This window comes from Colletotrichum karsti (genome assembly GCF_011947395.1).
Source record: "Colletotrichum karsti strain CkLH20 chromosome Unknown Scaffold18, whole genome shotgun sequence".
Lineage (NCBI taxonomy): Eukaryota > Fungi > Ascomycota > Sordariomycetes > Glomerellales > Glomerellaceae > Colletotrichum > Colletotrichum karsti.
Window position 1 is genome coordinate 777,488 of NW_024065918.1, and position 13,980 is coordinate 791,467.

Below are 13,980 nucleotides of genomic sequence, written 5' to 3' on the forward strand. Positions count from 1 at the left end.
CTGTAACTTGGCGTCTTCTGTTACGAATCTTGGTTTTTCTTGGTCGCTCTTGGTGCTTCCTTGGTTGTGGTGCTTGACAATTTCTTATTGTTGTCGATGTTGCTGGACACGAGTTCCCTGCCGAGCTTGTCCGACTGTTCGTCGCCTTGGTCAAGGCTTGAGTTGAGAGCCTCAAGTTAATGGCTAACGACTCTCCCTTACAGCACCGGTGAGAGCGTACGTGCGAAGAAGGCCGCGAAGCACGAAGCGACGACGGGCGCTGTTGATGGACGATAAGCAATTAAAAGCAACCAGAGCTATGGTTGGTCACCGTTCGATAGATGCGGGATAATGAGGGTGTGCCGGGGTGACCAACGTCGGTGTGGTGAGGGAGGTATCTGAAAGTACCGGTCTCTGAGACTGTCTGAGTAAGCACCCGACTTCCGCGAGACCTCCGCACCTTCTTTTCCTTCTCTCGCCAAAACTCAATGGCACGTTGTCGAGCTTCTCAAACTCTATAAATGCCTCGGGGTATGCCTCTCCGACTCGGGTGGCTGATGGGACTCTTCTGCGACCTCCTGGATGGGGTTCTTCTGAGCAGCGGAGATACTCCTGAGGGTATCGTGAACATGGGAACTCCCAGACACCTCAGCTTCAGGGCCACAGGGCCACAGGGCTTCAGCTTCTGGAGGCGGACCCCAAAACCCAGCAGCGAGGCAAAGAGTAAGACACGCGTGCGAGACACAGGGTGGCAGACAGATTGACATGACCCGACAGACGCCACCAGATGGAAGCGATGGAAGGTGAAGAAGAAAAAAAGGAGTCTCAGTCTCAGCTCGGCCAGGCAGCTGGTTCAGGCGCTTTAGGCGAGCTCGTCCCATGCATGCATCTTGTTTTCTTGTCTCTGCGGCGTCTCTGCACCCCAAGTTGCCCTGTTTCACAACGCCCAGAAGAGTGCCCAGCACCGCCAGCCAGGGCCGGTGGCCATAATTACCCGCTCCAAGGACCTCCAGACGCCCTGACTCGTTCGCCTCTACGGATAACCATCGCTACAGTCAACACGACCGCGATCATCGACGAGGGCAAACCGCCCGAGGAAAAAAAAACAGCCCCTGTTGTGTCCCAAGGAAATCCATGTTAAGCAGGTCCCGGCAAGTGCACCAGGTGCAGCTGCAGGAGGCAGGGACCCCGGTCGCCCAAGATTCGGCCCCTGGGCTGTCTCGTCCCATTATAGGATACTTCCTCGTGCTTAAGTGGGTTATATATGGGGGCGCTGTGGACCAGCATGGCACATTTTGGGACGTTATCCCGGCATCTGTGGCGCGGCTGAGGCGCTCTCACGGAGGGACCAGCCAGTGATCCGGCAGGATCAATAAAAAACGGTCCTTAACGCCGCGATCTGTGGCTGGTGGCTCCCACAAGACGGCAAAGGATTGGCCAAGAGATCGGGCAGTCGCTCCACTTGAGCCCCACCCGTGGCTGCTCGGCTCAGTCGCGACTTCCACTCCACTGGACCTGGGACGTCGTCTTCAACCGTCCAGACGTCCAGAAAATTCGCCCTCACCCTTATCCTCACGCATAACTCGTCACCCATCACATCTATCCGCGCACATCGCTGCCGAACACAGCGTCTCTCGCTTCGCTTCTGACCAAAAGTGCCTCCGTCGCCCACCCACTTGACATTGCACAACTGCTAGTGCACTCGGCCCGGTTGCTTTTTCTCCTGCCATCCTTCTGCCATCCTTCTTCTAGGACAAGCAACCATCGCCATCTTGGACGCGGCACGCCAACAACCATGGCAGAAAGACACCACGCTATCCTGTTAGCCTCAGCCGCCAACGCGACTCGACGTCACAATCACGATGCCACGGGCGTACCATCACCATTCTGGCTTGGCTCTGTCCACTCGGGCACACTTGACACCAACACACCATCAGGACGCCGGCATAAACGTGTGTTTATGCCACTTGAGATGAACCGTCCGATGGTCGTTGACCGCCCGTCTGCCCGCCGTCAATGTCAAATTTCCACCGTGCTCATTGTTCAACGGGCCCTAGAGCCTCATTCATTCCCGACTGGGAAAGACTGCGGCCCCGAACAATCTTGAATGCGCATGGATCATCCGTCCTGACAGCCTGGCTCGTCTCCAAACGTCTCGTATTCTTGGAGGGACCGCCCAAAACTAAAACTGACTCGATACAGAAGAGCACCTCCAACTCGCCGGGGACCCGACTGACAGCGGATACCTCGACCGACGACGGAGCTCGTCCGAATCAACCAACAAAATTCGCAGCCTGTGCCGGCCTACCCTGCACCTCGAGACCGCACCCCCTGTTCCCGCTGACCTCGGGGCCACCGTATTGGCCACTCTCTATTGTGGAATCGTCCAAAATGGCAATTCAAGACGGAGCCTGTCAATCTCCCATCGCCCTCATGGTTCGCCGCCAGACAGGCTCTTGCCTGCACCCTCTGCATATCCATATTCCAAACTTCGTATAGCCCGGATTAGCCCAGGCCACCCCCGGAGCCACACTATCATGTACCTCTTGTACCTTCCAGACACTCGACCCTCTGCGGTCTGCGGTCTGCAGTCTCCGCCAGGTACCAAGAGAGGGGTTGGTTGGGTCGCCCATCATCCATCGTGCCGTAGGGACTCGGGGACCTCTACGCGTGCCTCTTCACAGGCTGAAGGACGATGGGCTAGCGATTCGGCTGGTCCGTTCCTGCAGAAGGGTGCCCCATCGCTCATCACGAAATCTACGCCCTGCGGCCGGCCTCGAGGGGTTGCTGAGTGGTCAGTGGTCACCGCACCGCGCCGCAGCTGGCAGCTTGCTCGCCCAGACTGTGGGAAACTGGAGACTCGAGACTGGAGCCTTGGGAGGCGAGGCGGATGGATGGATGGATAGATCCTTCATGGACGCTTGATGCTTGAGCTTCTGCGGCCCCAGCCACTCCTGATCCCCCTTTCCGCTCTTCAGCCTGGGGCATATTGGGCTGACCTGGGTTCCCTTGAGATTACCCCCTTTTTTCCGCCATTTTGTTCCAACGTGGTGTTGACGGCCGAGTTTTCTTCCCATCCGTCCCGCGCCTTGTCTTGTGTCTATCCTCGTCATTCGTTCTGCTGCTTGCTGGTCTGCTTCGCGGCCTTACACACTCCCTCCTCAACATCACAACACCACATTCCTTCCTTTCTTCAATTCGTCACTCATTCCTGTCTATTTTTTGTAACCCCTCATACTCACTCGCCCCGCGGCGAGTTTGAGTCACAATGTCTAATTCATTAAAGGTTTGGGCACTTACACTCCTTGCTGCATCATCATCAGTCGTTTCCGGCCTCAAGTACACCGCCAGCGAAGTCGATTACAACCTCAACACAAACAAACAAGCAAAGGACCCCCTCGAATACTCCGGAAAGAGGGACAACCACACCTTCCACACATCACCACCAAATTGGCGCTTCCCATTCTATACGTTATTCATCGACCGCTTCGTCAATGGCGACCCCGATAACGACAATGCCAACGGCACTCTTTTCGAACATGATATCATGAGCAACCAGCTCCGTCACGGAGGAGACGTGCAGGGACTCGTCGACACGTTGGACTACATTCAGGGCATGGGCGTCAAGGGTCTCTACATTGCTGGTTCGCCCTTCATCAACGACCCGTGGAAGGCTGATTCGTACTCGGTATGGCACGCGACACGTCCAACGCACAACGGAACCCGGCCGCTAACACCTCGTAGCCTCTCGATCTCACTCTCTTGGACAAGCACTTTGGTAACATCACGGCATGGCAACATGCCATCGACGAGATCCACAAGAGGGGGATGTATGTCGTTATGGATCAAACCATGGCAACGTGAGTATATGTGCCTGCTTAGCTCAGAATTGCCGTTGCTTACTCTCATTTAGCATGGGTGATTTGATCGGGTTCAAAGGATACCTCAACGCCTCTACACCGTTCCGGACCGACGAGCACGAAGTTCTGTGGAAGTCGTCTCGCAGATACCTCGACTTCGACATTGGAAACACGTACAACAACTCTTGCGAGTACCCTGCTTTCTGGTTCGAGGATGGCAAGCCTGTCGACGTCTCCAGTCAACTCAAGGGCTGCTACGACAGTGATTTCGACCAGTACGGCGACATTGAAGCTTTCGGTGTTTTCCCGGATTGGCAGCGTCAGTTGGCGAAGTTCGCCTCCGTGCAGGACCGTCTTCGTGAGTGGGTTCCCTCGGTGCGTCAGCGTCTCGAGCTCTTTTCCTGCATGACCATCCAGACGCTGGATATCGATGGTTTCCGTATCGACAAGGCTGTCCAGGTCACTGTCGACGCCCAGGCCGAGTGGAGTACCGCGATGCGAAAGTGCGCCAAAGAGGTTGGTAAGGAGAACTTCATCGTCGTCGGCGAAATCACCAGTGGTAACACTCTGGGTTCCATTTACTTGGGCCGTGGCCGAACTCCCGAGATGGCGTCGAGCTTGTCCCTTGCCGACGCTATCAAGATGAAGTCCAACGATTCCGCCAACTCCGGAGTTTTCGTTCGCGAGCATGGAAAGAGTGCCCTTGACGCCGGTGCCTTCCACTACTCCATTTACCGTTTCATGACCCGTTTCTTGGGCCTCAGCGGTAACCTCGAGGCTGGTTACGATCTTCCGACCGACTGGGTCCAGACATGGAACCAGATGGTGCTCACCAACGACTTTTTCAACGCCAACACCGGCGAGTTTGACCCCCGCCACCTGTACGGTGTCACCAACCAGGACGTTTTCCGCTGGCCTGCCATTGAACTCGGAACTGAGCGCATGCTGCTCGCCTACTTCATCACCACCCTGCTTCTCCCTGGTGCCCCGCTTGTCTACTATGGCGAGGAGCAAGCTTTCTATGTTCTGGACAACACCGCTGAGAACTACGTTTTCGGTCGTCAAGCGTTCTCTGCTGCTCAGGCATGGAAGTACCACGGTTGCTACGCCGGCGGCAACTCCGTCTACGTCGGCTGGCCCGTCACAAAGGGTCGCAAGGGTTGCGAGGACGAGACTGTCGCGTACGACCACCGCGATCCCTCTCACCCCATGCGCAACTGGATGAAGCGCATCTTTTCCTTCCGCGAGGAGTACCCTGTTCTTGAGGGCGGTTGGTTGGTCGAGGAACTGGCGAAGAAGACCGCCGGTGTCCAGTACAATGGCAGTTCCGTGGCTACTGAGACCGGTATTTGGAGTGTTGCTCGCGGTTATCTCAGCAGCGTCCAGACTCAGACCGGTGACCCGGTCTGGCTGGTCTACCACAACAGCCCCAATGAGACGACCTACACCTTCGACTGCAGCAACGCCGACGATGCTTTCATCGCTCCCTTCGACTCCAACACCAAGGTCCGCAACCTGTTCAGCACCGACGCCTCCATCACCCTCGAAAGCTCTGCGAAGGAGAACAGCTTCAAGGGCGCAGGCCACACCGCTGGCTGCCTCAGCTCCATCACCATGACCCCCTTCGAGTTCCGTGCCTACGTTCCCGACACCAAATGGATGGACATTAAGACCGCTGTTACCGGATTCGAGCCTGGTCACGACTTCCCGATCGATTCCACGGACGCCAATGGTAAAATTCCCATCACTCTCAAGTTCTCTACCAAGGTGACTTGCAGCGACATCACGAGCGCGATTTCTGCCTACGTCAACGTCGACGGCAACACGAAGACCAACGTCACATTCGATACTCCGGTGTGCGGCGACATGGACCCCATCGAGAAGGAGTCGTGGACTGGTGCCATTCCCTCTGTGTACAAGTGGTCCGCCAACCTCCAGAACGTGCCCGATGGCATTGTCAAGATTACCCTTGACCACCCTGCCGGTGACAAGGGCACCAACGCCACCGACCACTTCCTCGTCCGTTTCGGAAAACCTTACAACCCCGTTGTTTTCCCTGCCACTGCCAACTACTCCCGCTCTCTTCTGCAGGAGAGCAATGGCGAGTACATGATCAACCACGCCGCCGCCGGTGCCAATAAGTGGCGCTACAGCACCAACTGGGGTTCTACCTGGAGCAACTGGCTCGTCTACACTGGAGCCAAGTCCCGCCTGGTTGACCAGTCGTGGGAAGGTACCGATCTCCAGAAGTGGGAGGGCAAGCACTTGATCGTTCAGTACTTCAGCCAGCCGCTCGGTTCTTCTTCGTTCTCTCAACACTCCGACAGCAGCGACATCGCCTATCCCCGCCGCTGGCCGCACGTCTTCCTCCACGGCCCTTTCAACAAGTGGGGATACGACGCTGGACTGCCGAACCTCATGGACCAGACTGGCGAGAACAAGTGGGAGCTTCACTTCATGTACGAGTGGCCGGCCCAGGTGCAACTCAACCTCTGGGGTATCAACCCGGACAACCAGCCCGATGCTTCCTTCATTTACGGTGACCCCAACGGTGATGGAGTCCTTGATCGTCTTCCCCCCAGTTCCTTGTCTGACAACGTTGTCAACCTGACTAGCCCTCCCCCAATGCCCGCCCTCTCTTACAAGCTGGTTCTCAACGATGCCACCTGGAACATCGTTGCCGAGCCCCAGGGCAACATGTGGATTCAGATCGTCTTCTTTTTCCTCCTGGGTCTCATGCCCATCGTCCTGGCTGCTCTTGCCGGCTGGATCTACATGAAGGGATTCTACCAAGTCAAGATCAACAAGTCAGGATTCTCCAAGAAGGGTTGGTTACCACTCAAGCTCGGGAATGAGTCCAACATTAACTTCGGCGAAAAAGGCAAAAGTCTGGAGATGTCCCAAATTCCTCCGTCTCCCCTCGTTACACCAGCTGCCGGTGCGGCCACCGGCGGAGCTCCCCGCAGAAAGGTCCTCATCGCCACCATGGAGTACAACATCGACGACTGGAAGGTCAGCATTAAGATCGGTGGTCTTGGTGTCATGGCCAAGCTCATGAGTCAAGCTCTTTCCCACGTCGATCTCATCTGGGTCGTCCCCGTTGTTGGCGACGTCGACTACCCCCTGGAGAACGAAGCCGAGCCGATGTTTGTCGAAGTTATGGGCGACTCATTCGAAGTCAAGGTCTACTACCACGTCCACAAGAACATCACATACGTCATCCTCGATGCCCCCATCTTCCGCCAGCAAACCAAGGCCGATCCCTACATCGCTCGCATGGACGATCTCGAGAGTGCCATCCTGTACTGCGCCTGGAACAGCTGTATCGCCGAGTCTATCCGCCGCTTCAACGTCGACATCTACCACATCAACGATTACCACGGTGCCGCCGCTCCTCTCTACCTTCTCCCGGAGACCGTTCCCGTCTGCTTGTCTCTCCACAACGCCGAATTCCAGGGCATGTGGCCCATGAGAACCGAGGAAGAACAGAAGGAAGTCTACAGCGTTTTCAACCTGCCCCCCAAGGTCGTCAAGGACTACGTTCAGTACGGTTCCGCCTTCAACTTGCTCCACGCTGCTGCCAGCTACCTGCGTATTCACCAGCGTGGTTTCGGTGCCGTTGGTGTGTCCAAGAAGTATGGCGATCGTTCCCTGGCTCGTTACCCCATTTTCTGGTCTCTGAAGAACATTGGTCAACTGCCTAACCCCGATCCTTCCGACACTGGCGAGTGGAACCCCGAGGACGATGTCTCCAACCACCAAGACGACATCAAGATCGACGAGACCTTCGAAGCCAACCGTGCTACCCTCCGCAGACAAGCCCAGGAATGGGCTGGTCTTGAGGTCAACCCCAACGCTGATCTGTTCGTCTTCGTCGGTCGTTGGTCTCTGCAGAAGGGTGTCGACTTGATTGCCGATATTTTCCCTACCGTCCTCGAGAAGTACCCGTCCACCCAGCTCATCTGTATCGGTCCCGTTATCGATCTCTACGGAAAGTTCGCCGCTCTCAAGTTGTCCAAGCTGATGGAGAAGTACCCCAAGCGTGTCTTCTCTAAGCCCGAGTTCACCCAGCTGCCCCCCTACATCTTTTCTGGTGCCGAATTTGCCCTGATTCCTTCTCGTGACGAGCCTTTCGGTCTCGTCGCCGTCGAGTTCGGTCGTAAGGGTGCTTTGGGTGTTGGTGCCCGTGTCGGTGGTCTTGGTCAGATGCCTGGTTTCTGGTTCACGGTCGAGTCCATGACCCCTGCCCACATGCTTCAGCAATTCAAGCAGGCCATCGAGTCCGCGCTCAAGTGCAAGCCGAGAAAGCGTGCTCTCATGCGTGCATGGAGTGCCAAGCAGCGTTTCCCCGTCGCGCAATGGATCAGACAACTGGATGCTCTCTACGATGACTCCATCAAGATTCACAAGAAGGAAGCTGCCAAGCAGAAGAAGGCTGGCGGTCTCCGCAACATTACCGACTCCTCTCTTCGTTCAAGCATCGCCGTCAGCGAGTACGGCGATTCAAACGGAGGCTCAAGACCCACGTCTCCTCTCCCGCCCCCGACCCGCGTCGCCAGCCCTCGTGTCCAGAACTCTCCCGATCTCTCTGTCCCCAACCTGCCTTGGCACAGCATTCCCTCATCTCGTCGCAGCTCTTTCTCCAGCTCCATTGGTGGTGGCCGTGAGAGTATGATGAGTGTCGACAGCTTCGCCATGCGCGCCCAGAACGACGCTTCCTCTCCTGTTACTCCCGGATTCGGCGAACTGGCCCTCCCTCAGCCAAGCTTCTACAAGCAGCAGCGCAACAGCTCTCAGCTGTCTCTGCCTGATGTCGTCGGTGACCGCCACGACCTCAAGCTGATGAACGTGGACCAGAACTTTACCGACAAGAACGGAGAGTTCTACAACGAATTCGAGCAGATGCTGAACGACTTGACGGCCAAGAACTCGATCAACGACCTGTGCATTGAGAACTACCTCCAGAAGAGTGAGAAGAAGTGGTTTTCCAGATACCGCGACGCCAAGCTTGGCCGCAGAGACCACAGCCGGTCGAGGAGCCCCAACCCCAGCCGACCCGGCTCAAGTGCTGGCCTCGGTGCCAAGTTCGATGGAGAGCGTGGCCGCAGCCGCACTCCTAGCGGACTCACTAGTGCTTCTCGCTACGACGACAGCCCCGTTGATGACGAATTCCTGTTGGGTGACAACTATAACGCGCCCACAGGTATCAAGAAGTGAGTGCCCCAACATTACAACCGACGTTCCAAGCTAACCATCGCAGGATTCTGTCCATCCGCATCGGTGACTGGCCCGTCTACGCCTTCTTCCTCTCTTTCAGCCAGGTCATCTCCATCAACTCGTACCAGATCGTCCTCCTTACGGGTGACACGAACCAGACGCCTCTCAAGTTGTACATCGTTGCCGCGACTTACCTGGTCACGTCCGTCCTTTGGTGGCTGATGGTCCGTCTGACCAAGTCTGTCTACGCTCTGTCGCTCCCCTGGTTCTTCTTCGGTCTGGCCTTCATCCTTCTCGGTGTCTCTCCCCTTCTGTCCCCTTGGCAGGCCAGCGCTGCCATGCAAGACGCCGCCACTGCCCTCTACGCAGCCGGTGCCAGCGCTGGTGCTCTGTCTTTCGCCCTCAACTTTGGTGACGAAGGCGGAGCTCCTACGAAGCAATGGATTATGCGTGCCTTGGCTGTCGCTGGTGTTGCTCAGGTCTACTCCCTGATGCTCTGGTACTGGGGTTCTCTGACGCACACGCCCGAGACCTCGCCCATGTCTTTCATCGACGGCACCAGCATCCCCAAGGCTCTCGTCATCTGCATTCCCGTTGCGATCATGCTGTGGGCCATTGGTATCATCCTCTTCTTTGGCCTTCCCGACTACTACCGCCAGGCACCCGACAACATTCCCGGCTTCTACATCTCCCTCATCCGCCGCAAGCTCGTCCCGGTCTTCTTCATCATGATCATCATCCAGAACTACTGGCTGTCAGCGCCCTACGGCCGCAACTGGGGTTTCCTGTTCGCTTCCCAGTTCATCCCCGGCTGGGGCGTCGTCCTCCTCGCTCTGGGCTTCTTCGTCGTCCTCTGGGCCCTGATCCTCTACGTCTTCTCCTACTTCTCCGAGAGCCACACCTGGCTCCTGCCTATCTTCGCCATCGGTCTCTGTGCTCCTCGCTGGGCGCAGATGCTTTGGGGAACCAGCAGTATGGGCATGTACCTCCCCTGGGCTGGTGGCCCCGTCGGCTCCGCCATCCTCTCCCGTTGCCTCTGGCTTTGGCTCGGCCTCTTGGATAACATCCAGGGTGTCGGCCTGGGTATGATGCTGCTCGCGACACTCACGCGTCAGCACGTGTTGGCCGTCCTCATCGGCGCACAAATCGTGGGCAGTGCCTTCACGATGCTGGCGCGCGCGACGAGCCCGAACGCCCTGTCGCCCAACACGACGTTCCCCGACTTCTCGCAGGGCCTCATGCCCGGCATTGCAAGTTGGTGGTTCTGGATCTGCCTGGGTTTCCAGATGGTCATCCCCATCTTGTTCTTCAAGTTCTTCAGAAAGGAACAGGTGTCCAAGCCTTAAAGCGGATTGTGGCGGGCGAAGTTTTATGCGATTTGCGATGCGCGAAGATGTCAAAAAAATACCCCGGGGCGTCGCCGCCCCAATTGTGTCATGTTGGGTTCAGGGCCGGTTCTCTCATTTTTAACCTCACAAAAGAAGTGTTTTTTTAAACCCACGGAGCCCGTGTGTGCGCGTTTTTGGATTTGTATAATGATGTATAACCTTTTTTGATATATACAACAACATAGAAGAAGCGTTCGTTAATGGCCCACGGACTGCGACAGAGAGAGGAGAAGCATTATTTACAGGAACGGGGAGAGAGAGAGGTGTTGTTTTTTCAATTTTCTTTTGGTTATTTACGTACCCCCCACCCGCCGATTTGGAGGGGAGGGGAAGCGGCGGGCATAGGAGGCGAAAGATTTTTTGACGGCGGCAACAAATACGGTCATGGATGACAGAGAGACACACAAACCTTTTTTAGATATTTAGAAAAAACAACTCATGCTATGTATGGTCTTCATTCAATTTCAAATCAGATTATGAATTACATCTCTTCCGCCGCAATTATGACTTGTCTTAGAAAAGCGACTTTTAGATGGTGACCAGTATGAAATAGAGGAACGAGCTTGCTTTGCCTGAGTTCATAGGCAACGGCGCTAGACCCGCGTACCCTCGAAGTTTCTCGACCGAGACTGGCTGAGAAGCTCAGTTGTGCCTCCTCCAAGCCGTCTCTTGCCTGCTCTTACTTGAAGTTTTCGCTGGCAAGTGCAGCATCCATCGTGCTTGCGTACCTTACCTGAGGTTGGTCCGAAGTCCTTCCGGGTACCTCATCTCAACAGGGCGCTTCGCTCTACGGCACAGATCTTCATTCCTTCTCTGCTGTTAATTCCTGGACGATTTCTTTCCGCCACGCCGATTCGTGTTCGATCGTTCCCATGAGGACCCTGTGCCACGTTTTCAACGGGATATACCAGTGGTGGGTGTACCGGCGCAGCGCCTCGTACTTGTTCTCGAACTCGTCGCCGTCGTCGTCGTCGTCGCCGTCGGTCCACGACGGCTTCAGGTGTTTCGCCGCCAGCCGGATGGCCGCCTGGTTCTCCGAGGGGCCGACGAGCCAGAAGTCGACCTGCACGCCGGCGTAGTGCCACAGCCAGTGCATCTCGTACAGCAAGTGCCACCACAGCTCCCGCGTCTGGTCCAGCACCCACGGGTCCTCCCCGCGCGCCGTCGGCGCTGCCCAGCAGGGCCTCGACGATGTAGGCCGAGTCCGTCTTGATCACGACGTGGTGGACGCGCTGGGAGGAGCCCTTGCCGAGGTGGCCGCCGTCGCGGCAGTAGCGGGCGGCGAGGCGGATGGCGGCCATGGCGGCGCGGAGCTGGGCCTGTTCGGGGGCGTGGTAGGGGTCGTGGTCGTGGGGGATGGAGAAGGAGAGGTTGTGGGGGTTGGAGGGGCCGAGGTGGATGGCGCCGGCGGAGGTGTAGTTGACGGTCGGGGCGGAGGGGATGCCGAGGGCGAGGCCGGCGACGGAGAGCACGAGGGAGTCGGTGTGTAGGGCGTGGCAGGAGGAGAAGGGGCAGCGGACGTGGGTGAAGTTGGCGGGACCGAGGACGGTGAGGTCGGTCAGAGAGGTGGTTGCGTAGAGGGATGGGGAGGGGAAGCGGTCCAGGTGGGAGCGACGGAGGGGGGTGCTGCCTTGGTGGTTTGTGGTTTCGCTGTGCGACGAGGGCGGAGCGGGCCGGCGGTGGAAGTGCTCGGCTGTGGGTTTGTGGAAGTAGGGGAACGCCGTGTGGCGTGCGGGACGGGGTATGTGTGGCTCTGAGACGAAGAATTTGAGCTTGTCGTTGCGGGCTTCAGCTCTGCGGATGGCGGCGTTCTCTTGGATGAGTTTGTCGGCCCTGATCCTGGACGCAGCGAGCCATTTTTTGCGGAACTGCTTCTGGAGGGCTTCAAACCTGGCTTCGTAGCTTTCTGGGGTCACGCCGTCCCGCCTCAGCTGGAACTCGATAATGGCGTCAAGGTAGGATTTCCAGGTGTCGGGATGGGACATGCCGGCGGGTAGGGAAACGTTCTCCGTTATGACGGGGATGCACTGGTCATCGGTGGGTTCGGAGGATGGGGCTTTTTCGGGGCGAGGAGGTTTTTCCTGTCCATCGGAGCCGCACTGGTCGCCGGCTTCGAGGGAACAGGCCCTCTCGGGGCTGGGAGACGGATCGCGGCGGTCGTCCTGTACAGCGGGGCCGTGCTGGTCGCCGGGCTCGGGAGAACCGGTCCTCTCGGAGCTAGGAGTGTGGACGTGGAATGGGTAGGTGCATGTGGCGGGGACGTCGCGGGCTTCAGACCAGGAGCGGAGCGTCCCGTCCTCTCTGCAGATCGTTTCCCGAAGGTTGATATCAGTTCGGAGGGCCATGGTGATGTAGCCGCTGGGGTCTTCGTCGGGGAGGGGTAGGCGAAGCTTCATGGGCGTCCGGCGCTGCAGGAGGTCGTAGTACTCCTCAGGGAGGATCGGTCTCTCTTCCCTTGGGGCCCGGGTACTGCAGATGTGCGGCACGTCCTCCCATTCATCATCGTCGTCGTCGCCGCCGGACGGAGGGATGGCCATCTTGGCCGGGGCCAGGCCGCGGGCCTGACGGCGGCTGCGACCCAACAGGTGGGGCGATGCGCCATATGACGGTAGGCGCATTTGACGTCTGTGTTCACGCTCACGCTCACGTTCGAGTTGCCGGCGCTCACGTTCGAGTTGACGCTCACGCTCACGCTCACGTTTGATTTGCTGACGCTCACCTTCGAGTTCACAGTCAAGCTCACTCTGGCGTTCGAGCTCACGTGCACGGCGACGTTGGAATTCGCGGTACCAGGCGGAGTAATTGCCTTTGAAGGACACGAGGCGGCCTTCGCGCACCAGAAAGGAGCGCGGCGTCCCGTCGGGGCCGTAGATGATATCGCGGAGTTTCGGGTCCGCCTTGCCCAGGCGGTCGAGGTAGACGTGGAGGTGTTCGTCGGGGAGGGGATAGGGGAGATCCACGGAGGAGGATATCTGGAGGAACCCGCGGATGATCTCGCCGTCTTCGGTGACGGTCGGGACAGAGTCTTCGTGCTCGGAGTCGTAGTCGGAGCCGGATTCGGGAATGTCGGGATAGGGGGCCCATCCCATGAACTGGTCGAGGGTCAAGCCATTCAGGAAGTTTTTGGGCACGTTGGTCATTTTGGGGCGGGTTTGTGGGTTGTGGCGTGTTGGGTAAACGGACGATTGTGGGAATACGTTGTCCGAGATGCTGGTTTGTATTGGTGGAGAGGGGGGAAGTTTTGGGTTTTGAGACGGTGTACGGCTCCTTCCTAACGACAGCAAACGAGAAGGAAGAAGGAGCGGTCCGGGAGCAGTCACGATGTGGACGGGCTGTTGTCGTTTTAAAGCACACTGAGTTACCACCACCACTACCCGGGCGTGACGCCGACGACATGCCCCTTGTCTTGATCGATCACCCATCGTAAAACCGATCGATTATCACGTTTTCCCATCGCCGAGGCATGGAGGGTTCCATTGAGGCACATGCAATCTCTAGGCGACGTCGCGATAGGATCTCAACGTCCGCTATCGCAT

General features: G+C 57.5%; 2 protein-coding genes across 2 annotated transcripts; one reads left to right on the forward strand and one right to left on the reverse strand.

Moving 5' to 3' along the window:
* Positions 1–3,247: 3,247 nt before the first annotated feature.
* Positions 3,248–10,402, forward strand: CkaCkLH20_06311 (alpha amylase; the record flags this gene model as incomplete). The annotated part of the gene is made up of 4 exons (XM_038889028.1): positions 3,248–3,667; positions 3,724–3,839; positions 3,893–9,052; positions 9,100–10,402. 4 exons carry the CDS (start codon positions 3,248–3,250, stop codon positions 10,400–10,402), a joined length of 6,999 nt encoding a protein of 2,332 aa, XP_038745829.1.
* An 844-nt stretch (positions 10,403–11,246) lies between these two features.
* On the reverse strand, positions 11,247–13,584 carry CkaCkLH20_06312 (uncharacterized protein; the record flags this gene model as incomplete). Its single annotated transcript, XM_038889029.1, has 2 exons — positions 11,247–11,540; positions 11,590–13,584. 2 exons carry the CDS (start codon positions 13,582–13,584, stop codon positions 11,247–11,249), a joined length of 2,289 nt encoding a protein of 762 aa, XP_038745830.1.
* Positions 13,585–13,980: the final 396 nt, after the last annotated feature.